The 17128-nt window shown below is 31.6% G+C and overlaps 2 protein-coding genes and 1 long non-coding RNA gene across 5 annotated transcripts; 1 reads left to right on the forward strand and 2 right to left on the reverse strand.

The window, feature by feature from the left end:
* Positions 1-1498: 1498 nt before the first annotated feature.
* On the reverse strand, positions 1499-5924 carry LOC127746635 (uncharacterized). 2 transcript variants are annotated; one of them, XR_008008340.1, is made up of 4 exons: positions 5447-5924; positions 4662-4934; positions 4426-4566; positions 1499-2216 (listed from the first exon to the last, which is right to left on the reverse strand). It is a non-coding gene; the product is annotated as an uncharacterized LOC127746635 (long non-coding RNA). The 2 variants fall into 2 exon arrangements; XR_008008339.1 differs by lacking the exon at positions 5447-5924 and having other exon boundaries at positions 4662-4971.
* Positions 5925-6874: 950 nt separating this feature from the next.
* LOC107473558 (uncharacterized) lies at positions 6875-10325 on the forward strand. The gene is made up of 10 exons (XM_016093127.3): positions 6875-7281; positions 7382-7467; positions 7584-7650; positions 8243-8385; positions 8683-8731; positions 8831-8968; positions 9071-9151; positions 9232-9408; positions 9482-9568; positions 9963-10325. Exons 1-10 carry the CDS (start codon positions 7012-7014, stop codon positions 10023-10025), a joined length of 1161 nt encoding a protein of 386 aa, XP_015948613.1. The 5' UTR covers positions 6875-7011; the 3' UTR covers positions 10026-10325.
* A 467-nt stretch (positions 10326-10792) lies between these two features.
* Positions 10793-15548, reverse strand: LOC107475082 (uncharacterized). Of its 2 annotated transcripts, XM_052260525.1 has the most exons (8): positions 15462-15532; positions 15303-15375; positions 15138-15209; positions 14424-14491; positions 13026-13155; positions 11762-11842; positions 11550-11648; positions 10793-11027 (listed from the first exon to the last, which is right to left on the reverse strand). In XM_052260525.1, exons 4-8 carry the CDS (start codon positions 14432-14434, stop codon positions 10938-10940), a joined length of 411 nt encoding a protein of 136 aa, XP_052116485.1. In that variant the 5' UTR covers positions 14435-14491; positions 15138-15209; positions 15303-15375; positions 15462-15532; the 3' UTR covers positions 10793-10937. The 2 variants fall into 2 exon arrangements, with proteins under 2 accessions (XP_052116485.1, XP_015950211.1); XM_016094725.3 differs by having other exon boundaries at positions 15303-15548.
* Positions 15549-17128: the final 1580 nt, after the last annotated feature.

Consider the following 17128-nt stretch of genomic DNA (forward strand, 5'->3'; position numbering starts at 1 on the left):
TATTATTATTATTATTATTATGTGCTTTTTTTTCTTTTTCCAGGCAGTGTAATTTTTTCCACTTCACCATTGATTAGATGTTCTTGACCTTCTATGGGTCTATACTTGGCTCTGCCTTCTTGATCAATGATGAGAATCAACACGATAATGTCGTGAAATTTCCACGTCTGAAAATCCGTTCCTTCTTACAGTTGTGTATTGCAAGGCTCATGGAGGTTTGAATTTATGATATCATGCAAGCTACTATTCGTATCTTTACCTAGAGACTAATCTTAGCAATTTTATAATGACTATTTTTCTCTGAATTTGTGGCTAACCACACTATTATATCATTGTATCAGGTGGAAAGCTTGATGATATTACTGTAATTCTTAGTCAGGTTGTAAGTTCCTGAGAGCTGCTAATCCATCTTGATTGGTTGATTATATTTGAAGAAAGCAAGGATCCTGATTGTTGAGATCACCATAGCAGCAATTCTCTTCAGTATACTGTGATCACTAAATGTTGGTGATGCACTCGGAAAATGGACATCAGGATTTATCATGGAAATATTTATGCTTTGCTATGAAGTGTTATGTTGTGCATCATGCATTTAGAGTGTGTTGTATAATGTGATATTCTTTATAAATTAATTTTCTGTTTCTAAAATGTTAGGTCTGTTTCTGATGAAGGGTAGTTATTTAAGTAATTCTACAGAAAAATAACGTTATAATGACTGTCATTTGAATTAGAATTCTGGTAAACAATACTCTCTTCAATTCCTTTGTCTGATATTTGAGCCTTTGTTATATTCTTAATCAGTACTATAAGATCCAAAAAAAAATACTAAAAAGTGATGTGACAACTGAAAGCGTAGGAGAATTTCAGGAAAAGGATGACCAGCCAGAACCAAATATAACTATATGGAAAAATGGCAGAGCAACAAATTAAAGAGCCAGATGAGTATACTAACACAGTAGTTGCCATAAAAGTGAATCCCTTAAAGTTCCAGAATATATGGCAATCCTTCTGATCAAATGTTAATAATACAAAGGTAAAGAAACAAATGCATTATCATGAATCCTTAAACTATGGTTTTGCTATAAGCGTGGGATAGGGGATGAATTCAAGGATTTACCTTGTGGTAAAAGGTATAAATATTACAATGAGCTAAACAAAAATAATAAAAATACAATTTTTAGAATTATTTATCAAAATTGGCAGGGTTTAGGGTTTAGGCCCTGATTGAAGAAGCTCTATACCAATGATGTTGACAAATAAATAAAGGCAATGTAAATACAGAACAAGGGGTATTCTAACCCCATTTGTTCATATGATAGTGCTGCTCTGATTTAATTCTTGGAAAAAGGCCTTCCCAGCCTCGTACGCATGGAACAGCATCCTTGGAATCCATCCTCCCTCTGTATCCATCCTTTTTCACTATTGTTTTTAAAACATCTCCAATTGAACCGTTTCCAAACCTATCACATCCACAGACATCCTGCACCATAAAGATACTCCCTCCAGCAGATATGATTAAAATACCAACTATGATATTGGTTGTGCAGAAGCTGATAAGGTACATACAAAGGTGTAACTTGTGTATCTATATGCATAAAATTTCATGCATGCATCTTAGCCTTGAAATGAGAATCAGATGGGCCATAATCAAAGACTATTACTAACATAATCAATTATACAGTTTGAGATTAAATACCTGATTAGTAACTCTCTCTTCCTCTCAACTCATTCCTTGTCCGTTAGCTGTGAACTTCTTGACTAAATATATTTTGGACTATTTTGAACTCAATCCACACAAGTACATTAAACTTGCACTTCAGAATATGACTCTACCCTTGAGTATATGAATACTTTTTGAAGTGCTAGTTTCATAATACCATCTTTCTTTTATCAAGTTTATAAAGCATAATACCAAGCATAAATAAAATCCCAGCTCCAACTACCATTTCTTTCTTGATATCTGTTAAATTAAGTTGAGCAGGGTAAGTTATATTCTAAGAAGGGAAAACATGATTTGTACGAAACTGAGGCAACAAGGAACCAACGTATAGATAGATCCACACTTACCATCCCGGCACCAAACTTCCCATGAAACCAACATTACCAAACGATCAATTAAAATGATCTTCATAGTTACACTTACACATGCTGTATACGCACACCAATGTCTATCAGAGATAAATACTTGCTCCCAAAGAGAATGAGTGAATGACAGCCTGCTACATAAGCCAAAAAAATTGTTCCATGAAAGCCATAATTTTTCGTTTATAAAAAGTATGATCAATGGTATAAGGAGTAGCGTTGAAAAAGAAAACAAAGAGGAAGAGTCGTAAGACTATAAGGATTTTAAAGTGGAATTGAAGCAACATTGTGACCGAACAAGAAGCACAAATCGCAATGGCTTATCCTAAAACTCTACTCAATATTACAATATTTTTTTTTTATCATATGCGTGTGTCTTGTCCAATAATAATAATGATGGGTTTAATAATAAATAAACGACTTACTTCTTGAAGTTTAGAAAAGTTTTGCACAAATTTTTTTAAATTGGCTCGAAAATAATCCTTTTAGTTCTCAAACCACACCAATCTATTGACACATAATAGTGTTATTCGAACGAATTAAAAAAAAATTGTGCTGGACTTTTATAAATTTTAAAAAATAAGCAACTCTTTATTATTAATGTCATCATTATAATTATTGAACAAGACACATGCACACACATAATAAAAAATATTATAATAGCGAGTAGAATTTTGGAACGAGAAATTGCGATTCTTCGTGTCTGTTCTCTCCCGGCGGCAAGGGGGTAGAGAAGGCAGTTCGCGGTGACTCGTTGGATCAGATCGGAGAAGTTGGAGACATTTCTCGCCATTGTTGAGTTGAGAAAGAATATTGGTGTGTGTGAGTCGGAATACCGAGTGAGTGAGCGAGTGGAGAAGAATGTAGGAGTTCAGTTGATTGATGTGGTGAGTTGTGAGCATGTGTGATGTGTGTGTATTTGAGTGAAGAAGGTGTCAGAGGAGGCACGAGGAACACGAGTATGATAGAGCGCCCCGTAATTTAAGGAGAGAGAGAAATTGCGAATTGCTAGTTGCTACTCCTTCATGATTGGGGATGGTAGCAATAAAATAATGTAAGAAACAGGTAAACCAATTGCATGAAACAACCTTTTAGTAAATATGCTTTACCGTTTTCTTGAAATCTAATGGAAAAAAAAATGTAAAAGGTAATAGATACGACAAGCAAAGAAAAGACATGTGAGAACAAAACACATGACTATTGTTTTTGTATTTCTATTAAGAATTCAACATAAAATTGTACTTGTCAACAAGCTACAGAAAACACATGTGATAATACGACAATCATATTTGTCCTGTGTGGACATGTGAGTTGTTGGAAATTAAAGTAAGATCAATCAATACTTGTATTCTTATAATAGGATATCAAATTAAGGACAGAATGGTTATAGTGAAGAAGCTGTTAAAGTCTTTTGTGATATGCAAAACTTTGGGATGGAGGCAGATGATTTTATACCCTTGGGAGTGTAATTAGCTCATGCGCAAACCTTGCAAGCTTAGAAGAGGGTGACCAATGCACCAGTTACATTATACTTTGGTCAACCTTATTAAGTTCATGTAGATTCCATGGGAACATGGAAATTGGCAAGTGGGCTGCTGAGTCACATAATACTGCATGCTACATCTTACTTTCCAAGTATACATTTTCTCTGCGGATGATCAGTCAAATCCATTTTTGGATCGGATATATTCTGAGCTTGAAAAGCTGCATGACAAAATGATACAAGAAGGATATGTGCCTGATGTTGGGGATTCAGAGAAATTAAGAATGCTTAATCATCATAGTGAAAAGCTTGCTATTGCCTTTGGGTTGATATTTATTCCTTCTGGTCTTCCCATAAATTTGAGGGTTTGTGGGGATTATATCTAAGATCACCCAGAGGGAAATTCTAGTGAGAGATGTGGAGACTTTTGGTGAAGTCCACTTGTGTAAAGCGATTTATCAGACTTTCAAAATGTGATGAACGAAACACGAGATCTGGCATAACTGAGACTTATGAGATCACTTTCTTCGAAGAGTATGGCTGAATGCATTCTATAAATGACAGATTGTTGGTTGTCTCAATTTGAAGGGGGGAGAACGGAAGAGACTTGATATGACCATGATTTGAAGTTACAGCACAAGGAAGGATACCTATGTAGTCAAAATGCACTCTTTATAACCCTTTTCTAACACTACGAAGTTTCACAACTTCATCCTGGTTCCTAAGATGATATAACATCAATTTCCATAAGTACATACTTTTCAGCAGGCAGAAGATAGAAAGGTAAAAAAGTAATGTATCTGATTTGCATAATTTATATTGAAAGTCAAAATAGAGTTGCTCAATTCAGGCTACTTGACCTGCTTCAGACTTGTAGAGTGCAAAGAACATTATACTGGCTGTAGTCGAGATGGAATTATCGCAAGAAACTGAATTCTAGTGAAATAGTGAATGCATTTGTTTGATGGCTGGTTATACTTCCTCTAACCTTGCTGTTGGTTCTGCATCAGGTTCAGAAAATATAGTAAAATCCGAAAGAAAACTATTATTAGCGACCAACAATCATATTGAAAAGGAGGAAACAATGATTAATTACCTGCATCGAGGATTCAACAGAAATACCGTTAGGAACTTTTCCTTGAGCAGATTGCCCCCTCCAAGAGCTTTGAAGTACAACACCTCCCCAGTATCTAGGCCAGAAATCTTTTACCTTTAAGTTGATTGATAGAAGAAATGGTGATAGTTGAAGTCTGTTAATACCTCTGCCTCTATGTGCTCATGAAGAACAGCAAATAGTTTAACCCCAAGTGCATCAAATATTGGTTTCTGGGAGAAAAGTTTGTGTGCTTCTGCTCTACACATGATGCACCTGTTTCAATTTTACATGATGTATAGAAATGCACAATTTATAAGTAAGCGTAGGTTGTTAGATATGAAACTATATAGATTTCATTTAACAACTTAAGTTTTATAAGACAACAGAACGAGAGGTTTTGTTGTATATAATAATCATTGATTTCCCCTAATAGATTTTATTTTTGAAAGAGATGTTTTATCAATTTAGAATTTAGACCTAAACAACAGAAACATATTTATAAGTATTGAGCGTAGGTTAGAAATCTTCACATGGCTTTAAATTATATTTTGTCCTACTTTAGACATGATAGATAATAGGGTTTATTGGCGTTGTTTGATCCATGTAGCCGAACCCACCTAGTAGGATAAAGCTTTGTTGTTGTTTTAATTTTGCTTTATTTGCATGTCTCATGTTTGTGTATCCTAACATCTACTTGTCTGAAGTCCTTCATGTGAATGTATTGTACAAGCATATGATTATGCAAATAGGTTGTTTGCAATGAATGGAAAACTGTGAGAATTTACCCTGGTCGTCGTAGACATCATTGGAGGAGTCTTGGTTTTCACTAATGGTTCCATGCCAATCTTATACTCCGGTGTTAGCTTTTGAACTGATATATTTTCAATAGCAGAATATGGAGCAACTTGGTCAACGACTGGAGGAGGTTGCACGCAGCCACATGCTCTAGGATCCCTTTGAAGACATATCCTTTGGGTATTCATTTGATCTCATCATGCTATTGGAGCCATTAGATAAAAGGCGCTTTGGGATCCTATCTTCTTTGTAGCTCATGCTGGTTCACTGAATCTGGTTCTGTTGATGATCCCTCTTCATGTCAAACTGAGCAGAAAGATCTATAGTGCTTAAATTGAGAAGCTCCGGCAAACTTCTCCCGCAGGCCTCTATCTTATCTGCATATTGCATCAGTCCGCGATCATGCAGGTATGTCCTGATTCCAAGTGCCTCCTACAACATAAGAAAATGAAAAGTTGTTTGTTTAAATTAAATTTACTCAAGTTCAAATAGTGGTAGCAGAGTTTAATGGCTAATACCTTTTGTTTTTTGTGTCATGTTCATTGAATCCATATCCTCTGAATTCATAACCTTGAGGGTTGGCACATCTTCCCAACCTTCTTCCAACAAATTAGGAAGCAGTTCCTTCAAAACTCCATTTCCTATGAATTCCTCTATTCACTCTCATCTGAATGAGTGTCTTCTTTGTTGTGTGAATGTGCTTCCAAGTTAAATGCACACTAACCTTGCTTGGTCCACAACATCATGTATACACATCATGAATGATGTTTAAGCTCTACCAAGCTATCTCAATTCTCATCCCTTTCTATCTAAGGCCAATTTACAAATTAATAATTATAGCAAATATTCGTCGAGACCCCAAATCAACTGCTTTCTATTTTTAGATGTCTGTTATTTACTACAGTATATAGATCAACTGCTATAGGAATTAAACTAATCTAGTTTGAGGAACTATGTTGTGCCTCTTCAATCACTCAACTAACTTTGTGTTGTTCTTTACATAAGGAAAACAAGTCTCTAACCATACATGAAATAAGTAATTAGTAATTTCACATCAGTTAAAATAATTCCTTTTTATATTGATTCTATAAATGATCATTCAAAAGAACAGATGTGAGTAGACGATTTTACACCGTTATTATATCAAAATTAAATACTTCCTTTAAGAATTTAATTTAGGAAAAGGGAATGAGATTTAAGTTTTAAAAAAAAAAAAAAAAAAAAAGAGGCATGTTTCCAAAACTTAGGATAGTTGAGATTTAATTAGATTGTTTAAGAATCTAGTCAAGAGTTCGAATTCTAGTAGTGTATATGAAAGATACTGAGAGGAGAAACCAGAAAGTTCAGACTCCTGAACCACAAATGCCACTGATTCACGGTTGAACCGATCCAACCGACCGGTTCGGTTCGGTTTTTAGAACACTGCATTAGTTTAGTTAGTAGGGAGTGAAGTGGTTTGTGGTTTCTTCGGTTTTGAATACGAAGAAGAATGAAGAATCCAACGTCTTTGTAATCTCCGTCTTCAAGCAACACTTTTTCTTATTTCTGCAACCAAATGCAAGCTTTGCTTCACCATTCCCCTCTTATCCGAACCTCACATTCTTCCTTCTCAGCTATGGCTTCTTCTTCTTCCCTCACTCTCCCTTCTCTCTCTCTCAACAACTTCCCTTCTTCCCCATCAAATGCACATTCTAGAACCTTCAACCTTCCCCTCCTTCGATCTAGGGTTTTCATGAGCGTCGCTTCCGGATCCCAGGTCTCCGTTCTCAACGATGCTCTCTTCTCCGATTACAAACCCTCCAACGCTTTTCTTTTCCCCGGTCAGGTAAACGGACAATTGTGATCAGCATTTTTTATTTAATTTTTATGAATATGATATATTTTGTTTATTCGATGTATGAATATCTGTATTAATGTGATTACAGGGTGCACAAGCCGTTGGAATGGGAAAAGAAGCTCAGAATGTGCCTGCTGCTGCTGTTCTGTATAAGAAGGCAAATGAGATATTGGGGTAGTTGCTGATTTCGTTTTATAATAACTATTTTCTCATGTTTGTCTTTTTATTTATTTAAATTCTGTTATTCTGGTTCCTTGTTGTAACTGATATTGTCTATTCTCTGCCTTCAGGTATGATCTTCTTGATATATGCATCAATGGCCCAAAGGATAAGTTAGATTCAACTGTTCTTAGTCAGGTAAAGTGGTAAATCTTTTTTACTTCTTTTTGGGTAGTGGTGGTTGTTTTTCTCACAATCTATTGAACATGAATTTAGAATATAGGGTACATTCATCTTAGTTTATCGTTAAAATAATTAGTGGAGTATTATGGAGTTGGTTTATGTGCAAATAATTGAGCTAAGCAACTTTAGTTAAATGATTGCTTGTCATGCGGAGGGTAATTAGTTTTGGTTGGATGGATATTTTTACAGTCAATTCATAAATTGCTGTTGTTAACTTGTGTCTCCAGCATGTGTATTTCATTCAACCTTTTTATAATGTGTAAATACTAAATATCTTTGGCAGTTAATTCATTCCTGGGTCAAATCCCACCAAGAATTTTTCTCCTCCTCATCGTGTCTTTATTTATATTCAAGAATAAAATAAAAGAATTAGTGTAGTAAAAAAAAAATTCGTCTTTAATAGAGATCTTTTATGATTATGATATTAATATATTATATTAGTGAGTCCATACATAGTTATCCACCAGTCTGTTCTCCATGTTTATTTTGGTCACATATAAAGATTTACATGGACATAATGTTTACCAATTTTTTTCTACTTCTTCAGCCTGCTATTTATGTCACAAGTCTCGCTGCTGTGGAGCTACTTCGTGCACGAGATGGAGGACAACAGATTATTGATTCTGTTGATGTTACGTGTGGTCTAAGTTTGGGAGAATACACTGCTCTTGCTTTTGCTGGGGCTTTCAGGTGATTTGCCAAGTATTAGTAATTAATATATAACTGGATTTTGTAATGCTTTCCCCTTATGGCCCCCTTTTCTTCATATTATTCCTCATGTATCAAGAAATCACTGTAAAACCAAAGGAATAGCAAGTACGACATATATGCCCCTTCTTTTTTGTCATAGTGACCTATTCTGTCATAGAAGTACCATCTGTTAGAACCATTGTTTACGAACCATCGATGAAGTACGATTTTGTTTGGAGTTCAACTTTGTTCTTTAATTGACTTGCTATCAACCCATGTATTTATTTGAATTGTAAGCTTTGAAGATGGACTTAAGTTGGTCAAATTGAGGGGAGAAGCCATGCAGGTAAACAATGTGTTCCAATTTCTTGTCTGACTTACATCAACTTGTTTGGATAGAAGCTTGTAATTTTATTCACAGAAATAACTTCCGCCCTTTATCTAGGATGCTGCTGATGCTGCTAAAAGTGCCATGGTTAGTGTCATAGGACTGGACTCAGAGAACGTCCAACAATTGTGTGATGCGGCGAATCAGGAAGTACCCGAAGCTGAGAAGGTTCAAATTGCCAATTACCTATGTCCTGTAAGGTTCTTATGGATCTGATTTTTAACAAGCTTAGCAGACAAAATTTAGTGTTTAAATTTCTCATCACTAGCTTCTTTTTTATGTTTTTTGTTTTCTTAGGGTAACTATGCTGTCTCTGGGGGCTTAAAAGGAGTAGAAGTGCTGGAATCTAAGGCAAAGTCTTTCAAGGCTCGAATGACTGTATGAACATATCCCCAAATCTTATCTTTCCAATGCTAACTTTCCTAAAAAGTTTTAATGCCTTTCACTCTATTCTGCAGGTTCGCTTAGCTGTTGCCGGTGCATTCCACACTAGTTTTATGGAACCAGCTGTGTCAAGGTTGGAAGCAGCATTGGCAGCAACAGAAATCAGAACACCAAGAATACCAGTCATCTCCAATGTGGATGCACAGCCACATGCAGATCCCGACACAATCAAGAAGATATTGGCACGTCAGGTATGCTGCTGAAACTCCATCATGCAGAAATACATGAATGGGAAATAATTGCATTCTATACTACAATTTGCAGGTTACTTCACCTGTTCAATGGGAAACAACAGTGAAGACTCTTCTAAACAAGGGGCTGAAGAAAAGTTATGAACTAGGACCTGGAAAGGTAGGATATATAGATAACAAATACTGTTATGGTAAACAAATATTGTCAATGGGGGAACCGGTATTAGCATTTCAAAGGTGGAGTCCTGTAGTTCTTAGGGTTAAGTACACTTTATCTCCATGACCACACGATGTCCACTTAAGCCACTGGAGTTTAAAAATGTGAAAATCATTCTTTTGAGTTTTGAATTTTTCTAAATGTGTGGATTAACCATGTTGGTTCTTTTCCCAGAAATTAACAAAAATAACACATTTAACAAAATTTAGAGCATCAAAATTCCATATTTAGGAAAGTTGATGGAAAGTTCACATGATGTGAAGGACTGGAAGTAAAGTACAAACTAAACCTGATTTTTATAACTCTGCTAACATTTGTTTTGTTGTTCTCTTCTCAGGTAATTGCTGGTATTATCAAGAGAGTGGACAAGGGTGCTGATATTGAGAACATAGGTGCCTGAGAAGTGAGAAGGCAGTGAAACCTTGCTCCTTCTGCGACTTCCAAATTCCAATCAACCCAATAGTAAAACCAACATTTTGCCTCTACAATGTGGGAGAAAAGGTTGCATCCCCAAATCAAGAGAACATGGAGCTTGGGAATTTTGTAAACATAGATTAGGTACAGTTGGATTTGAATGCCAATTTTAAAGTTCAATTTTAGTTTTAACTTTTAAGAATTGACACTATCATGATGATGAACGTATTGGACTGAATAATGGGTTTATTTATTAAACGATATGTACCTAATAAACATTGTGTCATAGTTGGTGTTCCTTTTTTTAAGCTTCCCAGTTCGATTGGATCAACCATTGGTTAGTAAGATCATAGTTGAGGTTTGGATGGTTAGGTGGAGAGTAAAGAAAATGCTTTGGTGACAATTCTTTTTTTTTTCTTAGGAAATTCATTCGATTGACAAGTTAAAGAAAGATTATTACTAATCGAAGTTCTTAAATTTTTATTTTAATAAATAAATAATGAATGTATTGGAAATTTAAATATTGTATTATTATACGTATATTTTTTAAAAATTGATAACGTTAATATGTGTCTTTAAGCTAAATCCTAAGTTTAAATAGAGAAATATTAAGTGATTAACATTTTTGTCATATATTTTGAATTAATACTAAATAAATTTTTTTACACTAAAAATATTGATACTATTTTTCTTTTAAATTATTGTTGTTGTTGGATTAATAGACACTAGGATAAAACTTGAGACAGTAAAAACTATGGCAGCAGATAAATTGCATTTCTATCTAAATTTCATTCTTTTGATGATAATAAAGAATTTGTGGCACACCAAAACATCGCAATTTGACAAGAGCATTAGCACAATGCTCTGATACAATTAAAGCATACCATGACAACCATAACTATGAATATCCTAAATCTTCATCCTGGCTTGTCTCGTTTTCTTCATCATCTCCATCAGATATTGTCGATGTGTCATCATCGTCAGAATCCTAAAATACACAGAACAAGTCATTCTCTAAGTGTTTTATTGCATGCCTAAATCAGAGTGTGTGTAAATAAATTAATAAAAAGGAATATTAGGTAAATAATGATTATCTTGAATAACATGAACAACTACTAATTAAATAAAAATACACTACACCTTCAAATTAATCATTTAAATTTTAATATTAAAATAACCTTCCGTACGTTAGTGAAATAAACATTCAATATATCTATTATTTATATTGTTTAAAATTTTTATTGTTTACCTATACTTTTCCTTAATAAAATCCAACCAAATAAATATCTTAAAGTATCTATTTAAGTTATAAGTGGAATGTTTTAGATAACGCTTGAACTTTGGTTCATGTGCAAAATTGAATCCGAAGTTTTAAAAATGTGTTGCATCATTTGATTACTTTAATGTGTTGAATTGCACATTTCAAAAACTAAAGCAAAGTTAGGGACTTAGGGGGTTATTTTATTTGTATTATTTTCTCAAATAAAAAATGAAGGTGGTTTGTTCAAACCTGATGATAGTGGCGGTGAATACTACTATGTAAGCCTCCAATTGTCCTAATTATTATGTACATGGGCACAATAATTCCACTTGCCCTTAATATAAACACCTAAAAAAATAAAAATAAAAAAGAAGTTAGACACATTATTCAAAAAGCAGATATTTATTTAAGTTTTTTTTTTAAAATAAATAAATAAATAATGGTGGAAACCAAGTACTTACAGTAAGAATTGTAAATGGATAATCTTCCATGCCACTTGTAAGCAATGCAAAAAGATGTCTTACAAGCAAGATGAGTGTAAACTGCATAACAAAAAGGAAACAATAATGAGTTATCACACAAAGGTTTCTAAGTTTATTAGATGACTTGGCTAAGTTCGATAAATCATTGATATAAATACGGCTACAAAAATATTGGGAATTTTGTTTTGATTAGGATTTTTTTGTGATGACCCAAATTAATTATATCCAAAATGACTAGTATTTTTATGATTTTTGAAATAAATAAGCCCATTAGCTTATTAAAGTGGTTTCTTTCCAACAACATAATAAGGTGCACTATATCACATCAAAACTGCAAGCTAATTATTGTGAAGGAGTCTGGATGGAAGGTGATCCAACCCAATTTGAAAAGGATGAAATCCGTAAACTCTTTTTTTTTTTAAAGAAAAACAAAAACGCATAGAAATATCTATTGGAATCCTAATTTGGCTATAAATTTCTAATGTGCAATTATTATTATTATTATTATTATTATTATTATTATTATTATTATTATTATTATTATTATTATTATTATTATTATTAATGATAAAACTTTCTAATGTATAATACTTTCAGATAATATATATATTATAATTTAGTTGTTAAGACACTAAATCACTAATAAAGAGATATAAATACATTTGTTATTAAAAACCAATTTTAATTCTAATAAAAAAATTTGTTGATGATGTGATGAGAATAAAAGTAAAATTTTAAAAATTTTGAAAGGATAAAATTGTAAGAAAAATCTGTATCTTCTTTAATATTTATTTCTTAGCTTTTTATCTAACAAAACACTAAATATGTGCTGTTGTTGTATATTGATGTGTCTTTCTAAAATGTGTCTTACTAAACAAACAATAGACATATATTACCATGTTCATATTTCTAAATAACATCCAATTATCTATAGGTATGGATTATGTTTCTTGTTACACATGACATAGTCAAAGAAAAAAAAATTGAACTATTCATCTTATTTATTCTCTAACCCAAAATTCTTTAAGAAAATGCTTAGAAGGTCATTTGGCGACAAATGCTTCATTTCCTTGAAGAAAAAGAAAACGGCAACGTGCAATTGTAGTTTTAGTTGACCATAATTGTAGTCAACCTTGGAGTCCTTGACTCGTTATTTTCCCATTAGAAAAATCTAATACTAAGTGTGATTAAGAGGAAATACATTAGATGTATGAAATAAAAGATAAAAGATGATAATGCTTACAGAGAAAGCAAGTGATCGAAAGCACGAAGCGCTTCTATCTGCAGCAGAAGTGCATTCAGAGTAATCGCTTTCAATTGTTGTTGCGTTTATTAAGGGTTCTACCTCCCTTCTTGTTATTTGCAGGCTATCCCTGTATACCAATTAAAATAATAATCATTAATGTGTAATTCAAAAGACTTGTTAAACCGCTATTAAGAAGTAATATCGACACTAAAGTGTTAAATTAATGAATTTCTCGTCATATAAATTTTTTATTTTTCTTTAGTTTTTTTTATGTGAGACTAATTCGTTATCCTTCTCATTCTTATAACTTAACAACTATAAATTTGGAAGAGAAAAAAAATAATTAAATAAATAAAAATGTATCTAACATGTGTTTTATGAGTGTCTGCCTTTTTTTGGTGACTATGAGTGTCTCGGCTTAATAGATTAAGAGTAATATCTAAAACCCCTATTAATTGAAATATATATATATATATGAATAAATGGTCAAATTAGTTTCTAAAAGATTATTCGATCTTTAAATTTGTCCTCGAAATATTTTATTAATCAAATTCGTTTTTTATTAGTCATGTCCTTCTGTCACTTTTTTGTTGATATTGTCAAAATTTGCTAATATAAAACATTAAGTGACACCACAACACACACCTATAAGTCTTAGCTGCATAATAAATTTATGAAATTAGATCAAATGAAAGCGTAATTGATGGGAGAACTTGAGGCATTGGAATCCCTCAATTTGAGATTAAGTTAGTCTGATTTTATAATTTAGTCATGTTAATAGTCAATTAGGACTACTAGGTGTGTGTTGTGATGGTATGTAATGTACCACATCAACAAATTCTGGCACATTAACAATGGAAGTGACGAAAAAACTAACATGACTAATTTAAAAATCTTTAAAGGATAAAGTTGATTAAAAAAATTTTCAAAAACCAATTTGAATAACGCATAATTTTTTAGAGACTAATTTGATCATTAACTCATATATATTTCATAAAAATTTGCCAATTTTAATTTTTTTTTTAGTTGTTAATTTAAATACCATGTGGAGCGTGGACAAACGAACACAAGTGTGGAGTTTTACATTTTAAAAACAAATTTGACTAAATAAAAAGAAACAAAGTGCAACTTAGTTTCGTAAAGGGATCACACTTAATGTGCCAAACAATAAAAGAGATCACATTTTAAGATTCGATTAAGTCAAATAATTAGATGCAACGCACATAATTTAACTTTGATTGTATTGCACGCGGGAAAGTTGAGTCACTTTGAGACATGTGAAATTCTGTGTTGCACTCGATCAGCAGCCTAAGCATGTGATTTTTATATTTATCCTAATCTAATAATATACGTTAAAAATTATTAAAATAAAAATTAATTATAATGTGAAATTACCTAATGGTCATTGCTGCATCAGCTATCTGAGATTTCTTTGGAGGTGCTGTATATCCAGGTTCATATTGCTGTCAAAACAGGGGCATAATAATAATTTTAGATCACTTAATGTTCAACAATTTTAGATAAAACAAATTCCATACACTCAAAATTATCATAATAAGAATATAACATTGATGCTAATTAGAACAAGAACAAATAAACCATTGGAAAAAAAATAGAACGGAGACTTAAACTTTGAGCAAAGTCAATCAAAGACAATCAAAAACAATAAAACCTGAAAGGAACTTTAAATGTTCATATATCTTATTTGATCATTAATTACTTCTTTTTTTTAAACTTTTTCGCACTAAGTGAGATCGAATACATGAATTAAAACGTTATTACATCATGTCCAAAAAAATGAGGAGGGTTGTTCTGTTTGTGCGACTGCCAACGTAAAACAATATGACACCCCAATACATTTGATCATTAATTATTAAAAAATTGAAATTTTTTAATATTTTAATAGACAAGATGCATAAATAATTTTTTTAAAAAAATTTAAATAATATCCTTTCATTCTTACATATTCAAAACGAAATTCAAATCCCAATATTTTTTTAACGGACTAAGTCAAAATAATATCATTGAATTCGAATATACATAAGCGAAGAAACCATCCACAAGAAATTAATTAGTTTAAAAAATCATAGTTGATTAAAGTTTTGATACCTGGAGACAAATCTCACAAGTTGTATTGCCTTTTTCATTGCACCATTTCTGAATGCAATCTCTATGAGCAAACTGCACAACATAAAAACGCAATCAATTAATAAATTAATAAATAAAAAAGAAAACAAAGCCATAATAACAGAAAATTTGAAAATAAATAACTACCTTAACGGTTCCAGAACAAGCACAAGGAGCTTCCAAGCTTTTGGAGCTCTCGAATTCTTCTTCATGGCATATTCTACACCGATAATTCATACATATTGATCTCAAATCATCCACAACTAACACAACTTCTTCAATTTTATTATTGTTATTCATACTTACAAGCTCCAGGCTTCTTCAAAAAACAGAAAAGTAAAAGAACTTGATGAGCCTTTTTGGGTTTCAAATTCTTCTCTCTACAGTACTACTCTTCTGTTTCTCTTTCTCTCTCGAATCTCAACTTAAATTATATATATATATATAAAAGGAAACGTTACCGGATTTCCAATACTACCCCTTGTACCATTTTCCACAATAAATTAAATTTGTCAATGTTCGAGAATTTTTCTCCTTTTTATGTGTATTTCAAGAAACAAAAATTTATAAAAACCTAAGGATGCTTTTGGATTAAGAAGCTTTTATTTTTATTATTTTAATTTTCTTTACAAACTTTTAAAAAAGAAATATATTAAAAGTAAAAATGAGAGTAAATGACATATAAGTCTCTGATTTTTTATTTCGAAAATAAATAAATTATTGACTAATTAAAAATACAAAAATGTCAATCACTTTTTAAAATGTGAGATATGTGAGTCATTTCAAGGGATCGATTTGTCGTTATATATTTTAGACAAAAAAACTTAAATGTCTTGTATTTTTAAAAATAAGAATATTTTTATATTTTTAATTAATAGATATTTATATGTTTTTGAATTAAAAAATTAAGAATATATTTTTTTATTAAAAATAAAATATAAAATCACAGACTAAATCCAAGCTAATTAATAACCAAGGGTTGCTTTGACCACAATTGGCAAAGAGACTTGCAATGAAGGGTCAAAATTAAACAAACATTTAATTTTGGCTTCCTTTGGAGGGCTAAGTAATAAAGCATTAAATAATTGTCAAAATACTGAATGAGTATACCGTATATAAATGAACACATTAATAGGTTCTAGAATTCCTTTCTTACGTAAAGAGAAAGAGGGAAAGAAATATATCCGAGCAAGCCTTTTGAAAGAAAAGTATATTTATAAATCCATTCTCCAATTTTCTTAAGATAAGCCAATTTTTTCATTTATTGAATTTTTTGGGTAAACTAAATTTGTCTCAAGATCTTTCACAGTTGAAGTTATGCTATCCATTATATTCACTTACTTTATGAGGCTTTTATCCGTTTTCTTGATTAGTACAAATTATGTCATGTACTAAAGATAAATTACATGTCAAATTATAAGCAGTTAGAGTGCGTTTGGAAGCATAATTTTTTTGAGAATAAAATCAATTTTCATAATATATATATATATATGAATTTAATATTTATACATTATTAAGTAAAAAAGTTTAACACAGATGATCGTGTATTACCAAATTAATAATATTATTTATACACCAAATATTCCTAACATCTGTATAAAAATAGATAATTAGTTGTATATTTAAATTATTTTTAATTAGTAAAATAAAAAGAATGTGTATTATTTGTTAAAATAATATTAATATCAAAATAATATTTACTATAAAAGATATACATACATGTACTGATATTGTTATCATATTAGAAAAAAATAACTAATTTTTAAACTCACAACTTGAAATTCTTTGATTAGTGTATCAAAATTCATATATATATAAGTAACCAATTTTTCAGTTTTATTAGAAGTAGATAAGAGTTATTATTTTATTTAAAAGAAAAATATTTTTTAACTTTTTCAATTATATAAAAAAGTTAATTTCTAGATCACTTTACGAGGCTAAAAAGTTAAGAATTAATAAAAGAGAGATATGCA

The sequence above is a fragment of the Arachis duranensis genome, chromosome 1, assembly GCF_000817695.3.
Source record: "Arachis duranensis cultivar V14167 chromosome 1, aradu.V14167.gnm2.J7QH, whole genome shotgun sequence".
Taxonomy (NCBI): Eukaryota; Viridiplantae; Streptophyta; class Magnoliopsida; order Fabales; family Fabaceae; genus Arachis; species Arachis duranensis.

Excerpts from the sequence above, each read along its gene's own strand:
- LOC107475082 (XM_016094725.3), bottom strand. The coding sequence starts at position 15,455 with ATGAATAACAATAATAAAATTGAAGAAGTTGTGTTAGTTGTGGATGAT. Across the intron at positions 15,210-15,302 it reads CTTGTTCTGGAACCGTTAAG|TTTGCTCATAGAGATTGCAT; the intron begins GTAGTTATTTAT and ends TATGTTGTGCAG. Across the intron at positions 11,843-13,025 it reads TTCGATCACTTGCTTTCTCT|TTTACACTCATCTTGCTTGT; the intron begins GTAAGCATTATC and ends TTTGTTATGCAG.
- LOC107473558 (XM_016093127.3), top strand. The coding sequence starts at position 7,012 with ATGCAAGCTTTGCTTCACCATTCCCCTCTTATCCGAACCTCACATTCT. Across the intron at positions 7,282-7,381 it reads CTTTTCTTTTCCCCGGTCAG|GGTGCACAAGCCGTTGGAAT; the intron begins GTAAACGGACAA and ends ATGTGATTACAG. Across the intron at positions 8,386-8,682 it reads GCTTTTGCTGGGGCTTTCAG|CTTTGAAGATGGACTTAAGT; the intron begins GTGATTTGCCAA and ends TTGAATTGTAAG.